This window comes from Syngnathus floridae, chromosome 2, assembly GCF_059516105.1.
Source record: "Syngnathus floridae isolate MCC-2025c chromosome 2, RoL_Sflo_1.0, whole genome shotgun sequence".
NCBI classification, from domain to species: Eukaryota; Metazoa; Chordata; class Actinopteri; order Syngnathiformes; family Syngnathidae; genus Syngnathus; species Syngnathus floridae.
In genome coordinates this window covers 19,019,663-19,039,739 of record NC_142414.1, presented here as the reverse complement: position 1 = coordinate 19,039,739, position 20,077 = coordinate 19,019,663, and the positions used below count along the sequence as shown (strand labels likewise).

General features: G+C 41.1%; 2 protein-coding genes and 1 long non-coding RNA gene across 5 annotated transcripts in view; 2 read left to right on the top strand and 1 right to left on the bottom strand.

The window, feature by feature from the left end:
• Window positions 1–7,736, top strand: part of LOC148402435 (inactive dipeptidyl peptidase 10) — a 26,466-nt gene extending 18,730 nt beyond the window's left edge. For 2 of the 3 annotated variants that reach the window (XM_088369126.1, XM_088369128.1), the window contains 16 exons: window positions 183–280; window positions 979–1,102; window positions 1,578–1,619; window positions 1,910–2,017; window positions 2,480–2,571; window positions 3,259–3,306; window positions 4,194–4,312; window positions 4,522–4,569; window positions 4,925–5,023; window positions 5,165–5,231; window positions 5,323–5,517; window positions 5,595–5,649; window positions 5,729–5,828; window positions 6,016–6,074; window positions 6,552–6,624; window positions 6,722–7,736. In XM_088369126.1, coding sequence (XP_088225252.1) covers window positions 183–280; window positions 979–1,102; window positions 1,578–1,619; window positions 1,910–2,017; window positions 2,480–2,571; window positions 3,259–3,306; window positions 4,194–4,312; window positions 4,522–4,569; window positions 4,925–5,023; window positions 5,165–5,231; window positions 5,323–5,517; window positions 5,595–5,649; window positions 5,729–5,828; window positions 6,016–6,074; window positions 6,552–6,624; window positions 6,722–6,939 — 1,545 coding nt within the window. In that variant the 3' untranslated portion in view covers window positions 6,940–7,736. The remainder of the gene's footprint in view (window positions 1–182; window positions 281–978; window positions 1,103–1,577; window positions 1,620–1,909; window positions 2,018–2,479; window positions 2,572–3,258; window positions 3,307–4,193; window positions 4,313–4,521; window positions 4,570–4,924; window positions 5,024–5,164; window positions 5,232–5,322; window positions 5,518–5,594; window positions 5,650–5,728; window positions 5,829–6,015; window positions 6,075–6,551; window positions 6,625–6,721) is intronic. The other variant, XM_088369127.1, reaches the window with a different exon arrangement.
• LOC148402434 (uncharacterized) lies at window positions 3,959–10,811 on the bottom strand. Its single transcript, XR_015857134.1, has 4 exons — window positions 10,445–10,811; window positions 6,681–6,908; window positions 5,278–5,453; window positions 3,959–4,343 (listed from the first exon to the last, which is right to left on the bottom strand). It is a non-coding gene; the product is annotated as an uncharacterized LOC148402434 (long non-coding RNA).
• Window positions 8,361–20,077, top strand: cs (citrate synthase). Its single transcript, XM_088369141.1, has 11 exons — window positions 8,361–8,542; window positions 11,257–11,307; window positions 11,914–12,021; window positions 13,999–14,064; window positions 14,248–14,379; window positions 14,860–15,048; window positions 16,067–16,266; window positions 16,623–16,752; window positions 16,836–16,937; window positions 17,245–17,454; window positions 18,474–20,077. The coding sequence occupies exons 1-11, from the start codon at window positions 8,492–8,494 to the stop codon at window positions 18,642–18,644; spliced, it is 1,410 nt and encodes a 469-aa protein (XP_088225267.1). The 5' UTR covers window positions 8,361–8,491; the 3' UTR covers window positions 18,645–20,077.

Sequence of the window (20,077 nt, the reverse complement as noted above, 5' to 3'; positions counted from 1 at the left end):
TAAACAAATTATTTGGAGTAAAAAAAAAAAAAAAAAAGGGACAACTCAGTCCCATTCTGCATCGCCACTCCTACAGCACATGTTTGTTTTTGATGAGTGAAATGTAAGGCAGAACTGAAATTTATAATAGTGTATAAAATGAAGCTGTTTATTAATATACGTTTCACTGATTGCTCTGATAGGCTGGCTCCAATATCCCATCAGTCAGCCTGTTTGTGGTGAACCTGTATGGCCCGGCCCACACGGTGGAGATGACGCCTCCTGACTCAGTCAGGGCCAGGTAGGTCAACACCTTTGAACCAAATAGAAGTGGCAGGTTCCATTTATATATGTATACAACATAACATAGTAGATCAAAGCAATCCCACTGTTACTAATAATTAAATGCAAAGGGCACTCAGCAGACTGTCGCCAATAACAAAAAGGACAAAGCTCAATTAACTGTACGTGTTTGTTAGAAGGGCACTTTCCGGTTCATGGAGGATGACATAAAACATTACAGTGGTGTCATTTTTATGTGGTGGACTGTTGTACCCTTTACGCAATGCCATCATAAAGTGAATATTATGCTGTCTCAGCACTGCATGGGTCCAATGATACAATTCAGATTTATAACTCCAAACCGGTTTAATTCGGAAATGGGCCGAGGCATTGGAAAATCCCCAAACATGGAACTTTTTTTGTACAAAACAACCCAACAAATTGGGTCAATAAATGTATATACAATGATATTAGATATGGGTCTCTTGAAAATATATGAAAATAGATGACAATATTGTTGGTAATATAATCAAATTGGTCACTCAAAACTGGAATGTAAATCTATTCGATTTTCACCTTGAATCAGACCTAACTGTTTACATGCGTTGGACCTTTGGGGAAACCTTGTCGTAACCACCCCCAATCCAATTTGCCCTCGGAGGAGGTACAGTAATTGTTGAAATGTCTGTTGACACCCACTTGTGTGGGTACCTACAGAGATGGCTACATCTCCATGGTAACCTGGACCAGCAGCACCCGCCTGGCGGTTCGTTGGCTGAACCGGGCTCAGAACCAATCGGTACTTTGTGTGTGCGAGGCCACCACGGGGGCATGCTCAGAGGTCAGCGGTCACTCTTTAGCTCTCTGCTTCAAAACGTAGCTTTGTATAACAACAGTTTATTATTCTTATTATTATTCAGAATTGATTCCCTTCTGTGGTTAAATGTCTACCATCCTAATTGATATTCAATATCATTTGCAGCATGGGAAGAATTTTTTTGCAATGTTTTCAAACTGTACATCCTCAACTAAAAGGGAAGTTTGACTTTATGTTGCACGCCCAGCCCACATGATGTTACTTGATGCTCTGTAAATTCCATCTGACCAACTAACTAGTAAATAAGTATTCATGCTATTGAACCGCACAAGAAATATGAAATCGTCTTTCATAACAGGAAAATGTTTGATACTTGTAATTAGATGTACTCACACGTAGGACTAGTGTATTCCGCATACATCTGGTCACATTTCAAATTATTTGAACGTATGCAATGTGTTTGGAATGCTCTAACATTTCTGATTTGTCCCCTCTAAAGAAACACAAGATGACCATGGATGTCATGCACAGCCAATGGCAGGTATGAAGAAGCAATGCTATTATTAAACAAACACACAAATGGTCAATGAAATAACTTGACCAATGTGATTATTAAATAAATAAAGAAATAATCAAGTAAATAAATTGAAATGAAGCACTGCCTTTTTTTTAATCAGAATTAATTTAAAAACAAACCTTAACCTAAACTAAAATAATGGTACCCTTAATGCAGAATTTTGTTGCGCAACCTTCAACATTGTGTTTCATGTCTGATCTTTTGTGCTGTTTTTTTTTTATTTAATTTAATTTAATTTATTTTTTTCATCTCAGCAGGATGTGCCACTCTTCTCAGATGATGGCTCCGTGTTCTACACCATTCTGCCAGCCAAGCAGGGCGCCCGGGGAGAGTTCAGCCACATAGCCGCTCTGTCAGCCCAGGTTTGTCCGCGTGAGGCTCATTAACATTTATTCCCTCCAAACTGTCCATTACCACTTCACCGGCGTTGAACACAAGACCCGCTTGGGGGCAACAGCATCTTGGTTACATTTGCAGCACGTTCTCCCTCAGTACAGATAAATCATGACCAAGTCACCATGAAATGCTTGCTGGGTGGCTTCATTTAATCCTCACTCGAGCGGGGCAAATGAAGAAAAGAGCAATGGCGCTTTTAGAAACGATACAGAAGGACCTTATGTCTTGTCGTTTATCATTACCACTTAAGTGAATTTGCCATTAGAAGGTGAGCCCTTGCTAATTGGCCCCATTAGTAATTGGAAGATTCACTCAAGGGTTTTTTTTTTCTCTGAGTACTAATTGACTGCCCTCCCTTAACTCACACATAATGCTCCTGCACTTATTATTATTGTTATCATTATTTTTAAACTCTTATGTCCACCCAGCCCATCATTCCCTCCAGCCCTACTCGCTTTTTGACATCAGGAAGCTGGGATGTCACCTCGCTTTGCGCCCTGGATGAGAAAGCTGGAAAGATGTAAGTGACATGGGCTGTTTGCTTGTTTCCATTAGACATGGAAGTGAATTTCTTCACATTTTAGCTGATAAAGCAGGAAAGGAGCTTGTGATTACTTGCTTGTGGTTGAGGATCAAGCATCCCTGAGTAGAGAGGAAAGAAAAATATTTTAATTTCAAGGAGGGCTAAATTTGATGTTAGTGCACCACAATGGGATTTTATGCTGACATAGCAAAATAGTGAATAGTAGGCTACATATAGTTTGCAGGATTACGCAATAGCGCAAAAATGTTATTTGCATATAGGTGAGGATCTGAATGATATTCTTTACTGTGTTGAAGTCTCTTCGACATCACCCCCCTAAAACTCATGATGGTAGATCCTGTTTGTTCATTATCTTCTGTGGACCAGAATGTCTCTGCACATGCACAGATAGACAAACAAAAACAAATACGACACCTAACCTTTTCCCCATTTTTGCTGCAATCTATCAGTGGTGTAAGACATTTGCACAAATACTGTGCTGAATATTTATTGGCCATCACCAAATTCAAGAAATCATATAAGGGTACCAGAAATTGTCCAACCAGTAATGTCTGCCTAATAGTCAAGAGGTTTGGAACAGATACACATTATTTCCTTTTCTAATTTACTTGTTGTTGGTTTTTTTTTTTGTAACTAACTTGGTCTTATTTTTTTTGACACCAGCTATTTCCTAAGTACAGAGGAATCAAGACAGGGCAGACACCTCTATAGGTGAGTTGCAAGAATGCCATTTACTTATGGACTAATGCTGCATTCCAGAAAACTGGCAAGTCAACATTTCTACCCTGCCAATAGGAAAAGTGCATTGGGATACAGCACAAAGTCCCGCTTGCAAACTCAGGGCAAGCTGCCACCACCAAGATGCAGGATATGGGATGTAACGGAGTTGCATAACGTTGAATGAAAATCCTCTAGTCATTATGGACATGAATGTATTAAATTGGGGATTTTAACAAGTGATTTTCAGACTTATTTTTTCAGAGTAGGATGATCACACAACATACACACCAATACGTTTGTTGTATAATCGATACATCATGGAAAAAGAACAATTGAAGATTCACTGAAAGCCCAAAACTAAGTGTATGTAAACGTTTTACTATATATATTGTACATGTAGAAAAGCAAGCTCTGATGTCACTCGTTATACTGCTCATTGTTGATTTCGTTCTGTATCTAAGGGTTTGCACCCAATTTAGAAATCTCATGTTCACGTGGTGTGCTGAAGCTCAGGGGCTTAATTGAACATGGTCAGAATGACAAGAACTCAGTGTGCTGCAAAATAGGTCTCACTTGGCTTTAGGCTTCACAAGGCAAAGTCAGAATAGTGGTTTATTGAACCAAGGCACATATTTTACAGGACTTGAATCTCACAACACCAACTAAAAATGTCTCACAGCGTGTAGACCGAAATAATACCTGCGGATTTACTTCGCTGTCGCATCACAGTGTTTGGGGGTAAACAATAGCATGTTCAAATGTCAATCAGGCCTTTGTAGAAAACTTAGCCACCAACATAGTATAAGTCAAATGTGTGTATACTGTAGTTGTCTTGTATGTGTGTGTCTACTCTGAACACATCTCTTCTTGTTTCCAAGCGTGGACGTGGAGGGAGCATTTCAGCGCCAGTGCATCACGTGTAACCTCCTCGACGGATGTCGCTTCTTTCGAGCCGAATTCAGTCCCAACTGCACCTACTTCACTCTCCGCTGCCTTGGTGAGTGGCAGATGCATCGTCATAGTGGAACCTGCAAAGTCATGTTTGAGAAAGTTGCTGAGCCTCTCATTTCGTCATACTTCAAAACAATCTTATAACTTTTGTATTTTTAATATTGGTCAAATTCCAGAATGTAAGTTTACTTTTTTATTGTTATAATCAGATTTCACCAGGGTTTTAAAATTTGTGTTATCTAAAACATTCTCCAGGTCCAGGTATTCCAAAAGTGACAGTCCACAACTTAAAGGACCCCTCCAGTGAGTTTCAATTTTACATCTGTATCTTAAATGTTGGGCATTATTCAAATCTCCAGGAACACATTTTTTTAGTGGTGTAGAACATGAACGGGCAAGTAGCCATAAGATGGCGCGAATCCCCGCAAACTCTTCAATGTTCCAGCATTCCGCACGCGGGACAGCTGCTTTGTCGAGAGTTTGCTACGGAATTTGTAAAATTCTGTAAAAATAAAATCATGTAAAATTGTTATCCATTATTTTTCTGCTTTGTGGCTTACCAACAAATTTCCATCACACTGTATGCAAACGTATGTAGCTCTGAGTCTTCAGCAATTTTTTCAATGTTCAGATAAAAATAGATATTATCTTTTTGTAGGATACGTTGTGTTGGAGGACAACAGTCCCCTGGCCAAAGCCTTGGAAGACAAGCGTCTCCCTGAAACTCTATTCAGGACACTTTCAGCTGACAACTATGGTACAACACCTTCATTACAATTGCTGATTGTGGGTCTCTTTAGTACCCAGAACCATCTACAGCTATCCACTTTTCATTCACCTTATTGAGCTCATTTAGTTTAAGATAGATCCAAATTGATTTCGTTTTTTCTTCTCTTAGATGTGCACCTGAAATTATCTTTACCTCAAGGTTACGAGGCTAACCTTCACCCTCTGCTCATTATTGTGTAAGTAAACATGTGTGCAGGCCTTCATCACCTGGTTTGCACTCACCCAAGTCCTTCAAGGGTTTCAGCTTTCAAATGTCTTCTCATTCAGTGACAGTCTTCCAGGTCATCAGTCGGTGACAGAGGAGTTCGCACTTGACTGGCCTCAGGTCCTTTGCAGCTCACACAATGTGGCGTTGGTCTGGGTGGATGACCGGAGCGGGGTCGGCCGTGGGCAGAAGACTGTCATGGCAGACCCACGCAAACTGGGTTCACTTCAAATCAAAGATCATTTGGAAGTTGTTGAGTGGGTGTCACACAATAGCAATGGCAGTCACGTCAATGATGGCGGGAAACCTGACTAAATGAATGACTTATTTGCAGGTTGTTGATGAAGCTGCCTTATATTGACGGTCACCGTATGGCTCTTTATGGCAAGGTAAAAAAAAAACAATCGTTATAGTTGCTCCTCAGATTTTTTTTATCTCTGCAGTCAAACTTATTTGTTTTCTGAACAGGGATTTGGTGGACACTTAACCCTGAAAATGTTAACTGCAACAGAGAAACTATTTCAATGCTCGGCTGCTGTGGCCCCAATAACGGATTTTAAGCTTTACAGTGAGTCATTGTCATCATTACTCTCATCAATATCATCTACTTCCCTATGGGTCAGTATTCCCTCATCTGCCTACCTGTCGTCATCATCAGTCTACTGAGCAGTCCTACACTTTATCTACCAACTGATCACCTAGGGATCCCCTCTACTGTAACTAGCTCGATGTCAAAAGATAATTTTCCATTTCAGGCGCTGCATTTTCTGAGCGGTATCTTGGCCTTCCAGCAAAGGAGGAGCATGTTTACTCGGTAAGGTTATCAAACTATGTTCTGAACTGGACTGTTGACGTTTCCTCCTTGGCTCTATTGCAAAACTGGGCTCAGCAGTAAAATATATTGCATTAGTGACTGTAAACACTTGTTCACAGCAATTATTGCTTCTTGGTGGTACTGTTATATAAAGCATTTGGTTATCACGCCCTAATTAATTATTTACACCCAAGAGGCAATTTTAATGTTCTAATCTGATACGCTTTAACACACAAAAAACGGCACAACTTGTATTTTTTGGCATAAAACATTTAGTTGAATTGCCCAATTTAAAATGCTGATGATGTTTGTTGCTTTGAAATTTTGAGTTCCCCTAACATCTTTTTAGAGCAAAGTTAACAATGGTATTTCACAGAGAAAATCACAAACTAGAGCCTGCACTATTATTATTACAGCGTAAAAAGAATTGTCAATCGGGTTGTGTTGTTGAATTAATTGTGTGTTTTATTATTGCAGACTACCTCTCTGCTGGAAGAGGTCAGCAAACTGAAAGATGAGAATTTCCTCATTCTGCACGGAACTGCAGATGGTAAACATTCCTTTCCTTCTTGATATCATGACAGCTTTAAATGTTAATCATCCTACCTAAGTGCTAACGGGCAAGTGTGTTGTGCGTTTGACTACAGCGAGGGTCCACTTTCAGCACAGCGCGGAGCTCCTGAGCCGACTGGTGAGGGTGGAGGCCAACTACTCCCTGCAGCTGTACCCCGATGAGGGCCACACATTGCGGGAACTGCGCAGCATTCAGCACTTCCAGCGCACGGTGGTCAACTATTTTCATAATTGCTTCAAGCACAGCATCCTCTTGGATACCTTTGAAGAAGAAGAGGAAGACGATGATTGATTGTTCTCACCTCTGCAAGGACTACACGCCTTGGCGGTGAGTGCGATGTGGAGTGCAGGAGTGCGGACCAAACACTATCGAGCAAGCAAATCGGCAAGCAAAAGTCAACATCTATTGCACACAATTGTTTCTGATGTTTACTGTTTGCTCGGGACCCTGTGAACACAACCGTGTGTTGTTTTTGCACCTTTCATTAAAAAAAAAAAATCATCAGGTCTTAAAAACGGGACAATATATGTTACGGTCTGTACAATCTGTCGCACGCCATCTATCACATTTGGAGTGCGTTTGTCTAAAAGGTTGTGCAATTTTATTCAAGCAACCTGTGGACCACTGCTCGAACTGACTTCCTAAATCAGAGGCTGATTGTGCCAAATGTTTACAGGTTTTAAAGTGTACCTAAAGACTGCATGATGTGAAGTAGATTGCATTATCTGTGTTTTGTCATCATGGTTCGAAATATATTGTTACATTCTGAGTCATAAACAGGTTTCATATGTATGCAGAATTCAGCAGCAGTGCGAAACTCCCAAAATGAAGCTCACACTTACTGTTGAGTCATTTTGCTCACGGGCTGGTTGGAACAGATCCACATTCCATTCAAGGTTATATTTATTGTTACAAATATTTTTTTCACACTGCTTTAACACTGTGCAGTATGTGCCAAAATACGAACAATATTCATGAATTACTGTAGTAATGGGTTTAACAATGCAGTTGTAATTTGGATGAATTAAACAATGAACACTGATAAAGACTGCAGTGGAAGCAGATCACCTTCATATTTTTGTACTCAACATTTGAATGAGTCTCTCTTAATGCATGAGACATTAATTGATTCACTGGCCAGAAACAGTGGTTCAATGCATCAAACTAAACCATTGCATGATTCTCCACACCAAGCATTTGTTTTTCAGCAAAATCTTGAAAATTAAAATCGTTTACAGCAAAACTGTATTGATTGATTTTCTCTTATATCTGCAACGTACCATGCAACAAAATGCAGAGTCAAAGCACTGTGAGTATAAAATAACATTGCAAAAAATCATTACAATTGCGTTTTTGTTCAGATTTTGAATCTTTGTATGTTCGTAAAGTTAAATGCAGACTCCAAGTGGTACATAGCTTTGCACGTTTAAGTTGTCTCCCTTCTCCAACACACGTGCTTATACAAATGATCAAAATATTTGTCCGGCTTCAACAGAGATTAAATTTGTATCATGTATATCAGCCCCGTCAGTAATTAAGGAAGGAAAAGTCAAAGTTGAACAAATTGACATAGTCAGATCTTGAACATACAGCGTGTTCAGATAGCGTCACAGAAGCCGTCAAATGAGCATCAGCGTAGCGGTGTTCTAGCCAATCACAACCCTCTACGCACATACACGTTTCCGGTCTATAGTCCAATCAATATTGATGCTACTTGCGGGCCTGAATCCCTCTTCAACCTTCTGTTCTTTGGAGGGGCACCTTCAAGCGGCTCCGTGGTGCACCAGTAGTGACTTCTTGATCTACTGAAAACATCGTAGAGTAACACTTGAACCCAGCGACAATGTCGTTCCTGACTGTCAGTAGGCTAGCGCCTAAACTCCTCAATTCAAAGGTAAGAGAACAGTGCGTGGCCTTCATGTTACTTGATTAAGCCGTCAAACCGAAGTTAGCCGGCTAGCGACAATGTAGCTAATGTTAGCTCTGACGACCACATTGTGAGATAAAGGCGGTCTCCATTATGGATTAAATGCTGCATCTAACTATAAACGTTTGATTGAATTTACTAACGCTGTTCTAATTCTTTTCAAATGTGATGGCAAATATTACCACGCCACTGTTCCTTTATGACTAATCACAGGTGGGACATATCTGGCCAAGTTAAGATCCGTAATGTGCAGACAGTGTCATGGATTTGGCTAGTCAAATTAAGCTATCAGTGATACGATCTGATTTTAACTAGTGTTGGAGAATTGCAGTACTGGGACACCCTTAAAAATTCTCCTCCACCATCTTGACCTTCACTTAAAAATGTCCCATTGCTTAACTTTGTATTCTGTGTTAAGATCCTTGAAGGCGGTTTTTTTTTTACCGTTTCAAATGTCAAGGCAACCCGCACTGTTTTGTGCACACGGTGTGCATTTGTCAATGTGGTCTAAAAGTACGTATGTATATTGTACACTTTATAGGAAAAGAATCATCAATGAATTTGCCCCTGAGATTATCAAGCGTGACATTGCCTGTCTGCACTGGTTGCCACCTTTTTACAATTTACTGTTTTACTCCACTGACCTCAAGGTTAAAGTGCATGAAAACCTACTGTGTCATCTGTATTTATAATGCTGTACAACCTGCAATGGTTACCTGGCTTCAAAATTGGGACAATTCCCAGATAACCTCAGTCACACTCACCTCTTTTTCTTACCTCGAGTCAGTCTTTGCCCTGGTTGGCTCTTTATTGTTATTCTTACATAACAAGCCCTGATGGTCAAAATCTCAAATGTGACAGAACACCTGGTGCTTCACATGTTTGAGCATGCACAGTTGTAAGTGAACCTGTACTCGGAGATGAAGTTTTCTCAGGTTAAATGTATCAAATGATGGTCAATTCATGCACTACCCCTGCCCCCTGCTCTGCTTTAAGAATGTACATTCATTTGTGATTGCATGATTTCTTAAACATTCCAAATCTGTTCTCCAAAACGTCTCATAGAGATACTCGCTTTTTTCCCCTCAGAAATAGAATAACCGATGGTGCCAATAGTAGCCAATTTACAGTGGGGTTTAAAGAGTGCATGCAAAGTTTTCTGAAGCAAAGGTTACTTTTTTTTTTTTTCTTTTAATAATTTGAATAGAAATGAATTAGGGGGGCGGCAGAAGTGTCATCTCACATCCTCAGATAAGAAAAGGATTTTTAAAAATATTTTTGTAGAGCCCCAAAAGTCAGAAAAACAGAGAAACCCATCATTATTCATTTCCCCCATAATTTGCCGATCAATGCATGATGTGGTTGATCAGAACCACGAAATAAGACGGAAAACACAATCTTGTTCATGCCCAGGATGTTCTGTGTGCTACCTTTGTTAGTATTTTTGTTTTTTCCCAATATTAAAAAAAAAAAAGGGAGAATTTTGCCAGACAGTTTTTAAAAGGTTTATAATTTCATGCTAATTACCTCATCTATTGTTTTGTATTATTTTAATTAGAAAAATTACAATGCGGTTAGCTTGGAACATTTGTCGAAATATGTAACTTGTATTCTCTTTTCTTTATATCATCTTTACTGTAAACCAAGAGTGATGAACTGTAAACAGCTTGAAGTAAGAATACTTTGTGTAATATTTGGAGAACTGTTTTCTTGCCGGTTGAATGTTAAAACGTGATTCAAAAGTTGCTCATGTCCTTTTGTCACGTGTTCCGCCCAGGAAGTAAGCACTGACTAATGCCCCATATATGAGCCCTTCCCAGGCTGTCACATAATGGCCCCTCAGCAATGTGAGGTGACATAAGATCCTACCTTTTGTTTTCGATGACCCTCCTGAGTCATTTCCATCCAAGCAGTTTGTGGTTACTCATCATACCAGTGGGACCGAAGCCAACTAACCCAAAGCTTTTTAACAGCACTCCTCCTTCAGTTGTTGATTTAACTTGCCCTCTCAGGGGAGTCGTCTTTCAGTGGCAACATGAAGCAGACATAACTTTTTTTCTTTGCTGCTATAGGTTGAAGAGAGCGAATTGCAGCGTAACTGTACTTACTATTAGTTCTTTTCATGGGGGGGGGGGGCAGTATGCTGTTTGATCCACCCTGGAAAAAGAACTGTCCAAATGAAATGGACATTTATGCCCATAAAGAGTGTTTGACCACAGCTGTAACCTCAAATGAAAATAGCCCTTCTTCCCACAGAGACACATTGATTATGCATTTATGAAAAGTGGGCTCAGTGGAATCGAGATTATTTAAGAATGAGAATTGAGTGGAGAAGTGTTACTAATTTACATGCTTAATTGATAGTTTTATTGACAATGTCGAGTGCAGTAAAAGCTTTATGCTTTGTTGTCTTAGATGATGATGATGATGATGATGAGTGCTTTGAAATGACTGCATCTCTGTTTTGATTTGTATTCTAATTTCTGTTTGAGTTTATTCACACACAGCACTTTGTTTCAGCTGCCTTTTTCTTTTTTATATTAAACTGCTCTGTAAATAAAAATGAGTTGAATTTGCAGAAGGCGGTTTTAGTTTCTCGCATAAAATATTGCTGTCCAAAAATACTTGCCTGGTTTGTACCTGATTTACTAACAATGTCACAATTATTTCTTGTGCCACAGAATGCCACCTACTTCATTACAGCTGCAAGAAACGCCAGCGCCTCCACAACAGTAAGTGCCCTTGAGCCCAACCCGATCGTCTCAATTATGCTGCATTAAAAGTGTAAAACGATTGAAATGATAAAAGACAACGGGCCTCAATCTTGATAAATCTTGTGATGGTTACATATCTGCACACCTCTAAAATAGTTTTTCCCAATTAATCAGAGTGGCACATGCTTGCACTAGATTGGAACGGATCACGTCACATGTAAACAGTTGACCAGAAACCGTCACTCTGAATGAATTCCAATGGAATGTCAGAAACATGCTTGTGAACCCAGCTAAACGGTTCTGTCGACGGCTCACTGCGTGTTGCTAATTGCAGTGTGAAAAAGTCTCAGTCTCAACTAGTTTCTGGTCTTGTATACATATCCCGTTATGTCATCTGAAATGTTCAGGTATGTCTGCACAGGCCACCAAATGTTCGAGGCAGTGTTCTCCCGCTCAGGAAAAGGCCATTTTTGTGCGGACCTTTTGTAGGTCAATCAATACTTTGGTCAAATGTTTACAATCAGACTGTTGAGAAAACCCTCTCATATTTTAGCAGTGTGTTATTTTTGGACTAGGTGTTTGTTTGTGCCCTCTTCAAGTGTGTGTGTTTTTTTTCCAATCCAGAATCTGAAGGACGTTCTGTCAGACCTGATCCCTAAAGAACAGAGCAGGATCAAGAACTTTAAGCAGCAGTATGGGAAAACCAACATAGGGCAGATTACTGTGGATATGGTGAGCAAACTTGTGACTCTTCAACGTAATTTCTATCACAGGTTTAATAAAGTGTATCGTCTGTGGGGGGAACTACAACACACGTTATAATTGTTTTAGCACGATTATTTCAAGTATTCCTCCTGTAGCAATGTGCCATGAGTGGTTCATAAAATGTTCACACTCACATGCCTCTATTGAAATTCAACCCGCAGCCATGTGCCCACCCCACTCCCTTGCACAAAAACATCAAATATAACTGCCCCCAACACATACAGCACAAATGAAAGTGTTTCTTTTTCCACATGCACGTTTTCCTGCAAACATGCTACCCCAAGACTTACTGAAAATACAACTAAAGCAATAAAATAGGACAAAGTAAATTTGATGGCGATAAGAAGAGATGCTTATTCACAGTTCGAACATGTGTAAATATGCGTGGATGCAGCAGTGTGAAAATGCAAGAAGCGTGGATTGTGCATATTTGCAAAGTCATTTTCAACTTGAAAATAAACAATAGCAGAACGTAGATTCCAACTGTTGTAATTCCAAGTTCTGCTCCACCACTTGTAATAGAAATGTCTGTTGATGTTACCACGTCTTTCTCAGTGTTAAGTGAAAGTTTGAGATTACACTGTGGATAACGCAGTATTCAAAAGCAAGTTCTGCTTGTAATTGATTTTAGTTACTGTGTAAAGCACATTGAGTTGCCTTGTGTATGAACTGTGCTATTTAAAGGTAAATCAATTTGCCATGCCTCTTACCAAACCGTCAAAAGGTTGACGTAACGCAAAATGTCCAGTAAGCATAATCGTCTGTTGGGTCGTGTTGGGTTAATTTTGGCAACACTAGGTCAACCATGAATTGTAACGCAGATTAGTCAAACCACTGAATCTGTCAGGGTTGTCTGCGTCAGTTATCTATCAGTCAGGTCATCCTGATGAGGGCACCAATCTGCCAGATAATAACTGCAATACAAGGGTGCATGGTGACCCTGTCTGGATCTTTACAAACATGAGCAGATTTGACAATTTGATGCAATACACTAGCAAATCATAGCCAAAGAATGGACTTTGGTGTTTGGTGAGAACTTGCCCCAGCGCATCACGAGTCACATGTACACACACAGGTGATGTCAAGAAATGTTGAGAAACAGGCTGTGTCCAAATTAAAAGGTTGCTGTATACTCGATGGCTGCATTTTTGGCTGCATGATTTTAGTTCCAGCGTGCCACACCTACATGTGGTTTTCAAATTGTAGTAAGACAATTAGCAGCCTGGATCTTCCCATTCCTTCAAAAGCAACATAGGACAATGTCCACCAATGTTAGACGAAGACAAACATTACAAGAAAATAAATCAAATCAAATAATTCGTAAATTAAGCCTCTCAAGCAATGAAAAACGTTCTTGGGCCTTTCTTATTCCTCACAAACTTCAAAGATTTATACCATAGTGGAAACTCAGTCAACCAATGATTTTAAACAAGCTTTTGTTTGAAAGTATCTACATTTGTGAATAAGGAACTTGCCTAACAACATATTCTTGTTTTCGCCAAAAAAACAAAAGACTTAATGGAACTTCCATGTCAAAGGTGATGTCAGCTCAATGGGTTTGGTCCTAAGGCAGCCCTGCATTTCCAACTAAAAAAACCTGAGCCCACATTTGGACAGGCCTAGTGTGTATTTCGACACCACTTGAGATCGAGTTGTGCCCCAAGTGGCTCATGTAGCTGAAAAACCGGCCTTCAGAGGACGCAGCCTGTGAATTTTGACGTAGCATCAGTCTTTGGTTGCACATTCATTTCCAGCATGTACAAAGCAGCAATGTCATGTTTTACATTCGTTGGTCTCTTCTAATCTATAAAGCAACCTGCCTGATCAACAATATAATAACACTAAATAGATTTTTTCCCCCTTTGAACATGGAGTGAAACTGAAAGACATTTATCTGTGTATTTTCTAAACTTATTTTAATCTTGTATTTGTTTGCTTGTTCAGGTGTATGGAGGGATGAGGGGCATGAAGGGTCTGGTATATGAGACTTCTGTGCTGGATCCCGATGAGGTCAGTGCTGAATATTGCTACCCTTTTGGCCCTAAATACAGATAGCTCGATGAATGGATGGATAATCTTGTGAGGAAAATTGGATTGTCACAGTAGCAGTATTCGGTTAAAACAAGAAAAGAAAACCAAATACTGGTACTGGTAGACTGGATTAGCAGCTTGACTCATTCTGTTTGGTTACAGGGCATCCGCTTCCGAGGCTATAGCATCCCAGAATGTCAGAAGTTATTGCCCAAAGCTGAAGGAGGTGAGGAGCCATTGCCTGAAGGCCTCTTCTGGCTGCTGGTCACAGGACAGGTGCCCACTGGGGAGCAGGTGAGACTCAGGGTGGTGTAGTGGAGCCACAAAAAACATATTCTACTTTATTCTTTTTTTTTTTTTCTCCTAAGGAGCAACTGTTGACCATTTTGAAGCTGTGGAAATTTATCTTTGATCGGACTTTGAGATGACTAAACAAATTACACACATTACAAACATGGTGTACAGTACGTGCCTACAAAACGGTTGTAAAGCAACATAACTGCTTGGTTCTAAATATCAAGCCGCTATAAAACGTCTGATGATCATTTATAAATGAATCGGTCCGACACATTTATTGCGGAGGCAAAAGATCATTTGACTGCCATTATTGCTAAAGATAAAGTCAAGGTAGACTGATAAGCCCATTGCCTTTCAGCTGAGCCTGTCGGAGAGAAAAAAAAAAAAACTTCTGGGCAACTTGACTGTCAAGTTTTATATATGTGAGACAAATGTGTCCACAATGCGTACGTCATGCCACACGCTCCTGCTTGCCAGGTGAACTGGGTGTCGAAAGAGTGGGCGAAGAGAGCGGCGCTCCCGTCGCATGTGGTCACCATGTTGGACAACTTCCCCACCAACCTGCACCCCATGTCTCAGTTCAGCGCCGCCATCACGGCCCTTAACAGTGAGAGCAGCTTCGCACGTGCCTACTCTGAGGGCGTGCACAAGTCCAAGTACTGGGAGGTGAGTAATCATGCTTACATTGGCCCTTATTCTATTTTTTAATATCAGCCTATGCCTAATTTCTACCCTCCTAACAAAGTGTGCTAAAGTTTATTCATGATGTCATCAGCCTCAGTATAAATATGGCGCAAAATGTTGTATTACCCACTTGAAGGGCAAGAGGTTTTTTAAGCAGCTGTGAACTAGCTATACTGCCCAGATGCTTTAATTGGGTCATGGTTTATGGATTTCTACTTACAGGCTTCATGCCGCCAATAGATTTTTTGATAGTCTTGTCACATCTGACCAATGAAATTAACAAACACGCCCCAGTGGACTGATGAAACTCTGAGTCCGAGCTCATACTGAACTTCACGAGTCAAATTTTAAATATGTACTGTATTTAATTCACATACAACTGATTTCTACATTATTATATTACCTCAGGTTACTAAATGCACAAACAAGATTACATTGCATGCGTGGTCTACTTCCATGTGTGTGCAACAAAAACAAATACGCAAATACATAATTTCCCCTTTAGTTATTAATATTATAATATTATAATCCAAATAGCTCTGGGTTATTTGAAAATATCATGAGTGAATATAAAACAGAAGTGTGAATAAAATAGTCTTCCATTGTGAATGAATGCATCGTACAATGAGACACCCTTAAAGGAAATTGCTGGAAAAACACCATTTATGAAAAAACACTGCATGTGTTCACACCGATGCTCAAACAAATTGCAGGGGCTATGGACCAAGCAAGCACTGCAGTGAAATTGTGAAAATCTGACGAACTGAAGCCCTCCCAGGAAGGGCTTTGTAATTTCATGTACACGATAGAGGCAAAGCCCATAAAATTTAAAGGATAATAAAGCAGCAACAGCATGCATCTAGCCTCTATATAAACATTTTAAACACAACGCCGCATGAGGCTCATCACACGTGTTTGTTAGCATACTAGCTCAAATAACGTGACGGTAAAGTCATGCGTCTGTCCAAGCCACCCACTTCTTTGGCTCTCTCTCTCTCAGTATGTCTATGAAGACTCCATGGACCTGATCGCCAAGCTGCCTTGTATTGCGGCCAAGATCTACCGCAACCTGTACCGTGAAGGCAGTAGCATCGGAGCCATTGACTCCAACTTGGACTGGTCTCACAATTTCACCAACATGCTGGGCTACAGCGACGCCCAGTTTACTGAGCTCATGAGACTCTATCTCACTATCCACAGGTAACCCACACTGCGCTGGGCCAAATATATTGTCTTATATCGGATTGAATAAATAAACCACTAAATTCTGTCAACAAACAAAATGTTTATAAAAGGAGCACTTGAGGGGTTTTACGTTGAGGCAATCGACACGTTTAGTTTCATAGTATACACTCTGTTACTTTACTCAACTATCAAAATACTTGTCGACATATCTACAATACAATTTCTACTTTAAAATGGGTACATTTGCATGTTCATTTACTGTAGCATTAACCTTGCATTTTGTTGAGACATTAGTGAGGGTGGTGTACATACTTCCGGTAGTGTTCAAAATGACACACCTTAGACAAGCTAACGTTTGTGTCATGCAACAGTGACCACGAAGGAGGCAATGTCAGTGCCCACACCAGCCACTTGGTGGGCAGCGCTTTGTCAGACCCCTACTTGTCCTTCAGCGCCGCCATGAATGGCCTGGCTGGTCCTCTTCACGGCCTGGCAAACCAGGTAAGTCATTGACAGACAGACATACAGCCAATTCAGTGTTGGTTTGTCCTGTCAGTGATGTCCCTTGGTCCTTTGTCTCCCAGGAGGTGCTGGTGTGGCTGACCGCACTGCAGAAGGAGCTCGGAGGGGAGGTGTCAGATGAGAGGATGAGGGATTACATCTGGAACACGCTCAAATCCGGAAGGGTAAATAGCTTCAGTTCTTGCCATGGAATAGAATTAAATTACATGTAGCTTCTCAGGTTGGATTTAAACCAAAATGCTTCGTGTCACAATTAAATATTGTTCTGTGTGTTTACTGGTTTCTTTTGACAACCTGACTGCTGTGAAAAAGCTCATTAAACAGTAGTCGACTATCATTTACATTGTAAGGTAATAATAAAATTGAATAGAATTGAAATTGTTCAGAGCCGTCACAAAGCCCATCCTAAAACGAAATCTTGCAGACGTTGTCGTCAATAACGTTTGTTGCAATGTACCGTCTTTGTGTCAGGTGGTGCCAGGCTACGGTCACGCCGTCCTGAGGAAGACGGACCCTCGTTATACCTGCCAGCGCGAGTTTGCCCTCAAACACCTGCCCAATGACCCAATGTTCAAGATGGTGGCTCAGCTCTACAAGATTGTCCCCAATGTGCTGCTGGAGCAGGGCAAGGCCAAAAACCCCTGGCCCAACGTGGATGCCCACAGTGGCGTTCTGCTGCAGGTGAGTGCTAAAGTAGCTCCTACTGTTGTCAAGTGATGTCATGGATGGGTAACCAGTAGCAGCGTTCTGCTGCAGGTGAGTATTAGACTAGACCTTACGGTTGTCAAGTGATGCGTCATGGATGGCCTAACAGTAGCAGCATGGCACTGATGTAATAAGGCAACAAAGCCAAGTTATTGCCCCCATCGCCCACTAAAAGCCATCTGTAATTTTGTTAGTTGCCACAAGATAGCAGCTGACTACTTTACACTGAAAGGATAATAAAACACCCCCCCCCACCCCTCACTAAAAGCCATCTGTAATTTTGCTAGGTGCCACAAAATGGCAGCTGACTAACACTGAGAGGATCATAAAACGCCGCCACCACCATCATGTACCAATCATGAACTCGTATTATACAAACGACTATTCTGTACTCACTTAACAGTCGACATAAACAAGCCACCGTTCCACAAGGCCATTAAATTCATCTTTTGGCATTATCAGACAATTGTTATGTTTGGCAATCCGGGCAAAATACACCATGTGTGAGCTATTGGTACATGTATTGGAAGAAAAGCAGAACGTTTCACCTTTGACTGTGCACAAAGTGCATTTTAGGACTGCAATTAAACCAGGCGGGACATCTCAAAGGCAGATGAAAACAGCACTAGCAATAACACCAAGGCTCCAACAGAGGGCGCCAAGATAATTTACTACTTTAGCCTGAGCCAAAAGCCAGGGAATGGATAGGTTTAAATAAAAGTACATTTGCAAGCAACAACCTTGAATAATAATCTCAGGGTACAATGTTCTGTCATAATATGTATCGGGCATAGTTTTTTAGTCATAAATAATTGCCGTGTCCTATTTCTCATGGCACAGTGGTTGGGACTGACTCTTGCAATGGAGTGGTTTGAGGAATTGCACATTTGCATAGTTCAAATGAATGTATTTGCATGCGGTCAAACTGTGTTTTGGCAAATGCGGGTGCATGCGTTGGAATCTGACCGCGCCCCCCTGTACTCCCCCGTCTGCAGTACTACGGAATGACGGAGATGAACTACTACACGGTGCTGTTTGGTGTCTCACGGGCTCTCGGTGTGCTGGCCCAGCTCGTGTGGAGTCGAGCCCTGGGCTTCCCGCTGGAGCGCCCCAAGTCCATGAGCACGGATGGACTCATGTCTCTGGTGGGCGCCAAGTCGGGTTGATCGCCGACTGCGCTGGGAGTTGTAGTGGTCGAGCGGAGGTGCAAAGGTGACAGATTACGCTGAGTTCCCCCCCCCCGACCTTCCCTGTCCACCCTTCGGAATTCTGAGGGACTGAAAGACTATACTTTAAATGTCATTACACACAAAAAGACTCTCCTCTCGCCACTGCTAGTTGTCCAGCTGCCTCCTCGGGAGGTGAAACTTCCACTCGCGTAGAAATAGATTCCCACCTGAGATTTTATTTTTTAAGCTAGCCTCGCAAGGCCTCGCTCTAAATTAAGCGTGACACTCAAAGGGAATTGTGGAAGTCAATTGCACTTCCTCTGTAGTATTTGTTTCAGTGGCTAAAGCCAAGTCCCCCAACAATCAGTTGACATGTCGCTTTGGTTTCTTCTATGCATCGTCCCCGGCCCTGCCATTCTCCTGCCGTTGGCAACGTTTCACTCCCATTTATGAGCACTCCCGTTTTCACCATTCTCACCGCAATCAAGCTGTTTGAAAATAAAAAAAAGAAACTTGGGGGGAAACTAAGATAATGGCGCTTTCAATCTGGATCTATATTTTTGTTGTTTTTAGTGCTAGTCTGTCTTCCCTCTATGATCAAAATAACCGTCTTGTCTTTGTCTGAACCCGGCACTGTTTTAAACTGGCAATTGGCACTGTGGGCAAGCGGGTAGCCCGTAGTGATGCAAAAGAGCAAGCTTGAATCCAAATCAGGTTTTGGCTTTGTAATTCTTTGTCCGTTCATGTTAGTTGCTTTTTGTTTTTCTCCACACGAGAGCGTTTTTTCAACATCGACTAGTCCAAAACCAGCATTTACTCGATTGATTTGATCTCGTCATTTGAGGCCCGAGACCCCAACTCGCCACCGCTCGCTTCCTTGCTTGAGTGTGTCCCTTCATCCTGAGCTTAGTGGTGTTAAATATGTATCAAACTATCATGCTTCGGTCACGTCGTGGTTTTTTACTTTTATTTATACTTTGTGTACATAGGTTATATATATGTATAAGTTCTGCTCGTAACAACCACACCGAGTACCAACTGTGTCATAGTTCAGTCTCTCGTGTAGAAACCGCAGCTATCTTGTACATACGTGTTTTTGCTCATTTGTTCCGGGTGTTTTCGAGCTTGCTCTCGAGCTCCGCTGCCAAGACAGCCTGCCCACCTGTGACTTTGTGTGTCAACACTCCATTTTTGCCTCTCCAAATCCTTCCTTCTCTTTCTCTCGCTCCCCCGCCACTCATGTCTATTGCTTCGCCGCATTCGTTACTTTGATCATAGAGGAACAGGAAGGTCGTAAATGAGAATGAAATGTAAGGTGGGTTTATCAGATGCGCTTCAGGGGGCAGGATGGGTCGGACAGGGCAATAAATACTGAAAAACATGAATCTAAACGAAAAAAAAAGGAAAAATAAAGGTTTTTATTAACACTG

Bases quoted from the DNA above. Each gene is read 5' to 3' on its own strand.
- cs (XM_088369141.1), top strand. From the start codon at position 8,492: ATGTCGTTCCTGACTGTCAGTAGGCTAGCGCCTAAACTCCTCAATTCA. The intron at 15,049-16,066 runs GTGAGTAATCAT...TCTCTCTCTCAG, and splicing joins ACAAGTCCAAGTACTGGGAG to TATGTCTATGAAGACTCCAT. The intron at 16,267-16,622 runs GTAACCCACACT...GTCATGCAACAG, and splicing joins CTCTATCTCACTATCCACAG to TGACCACGAAGGAGGCAATG.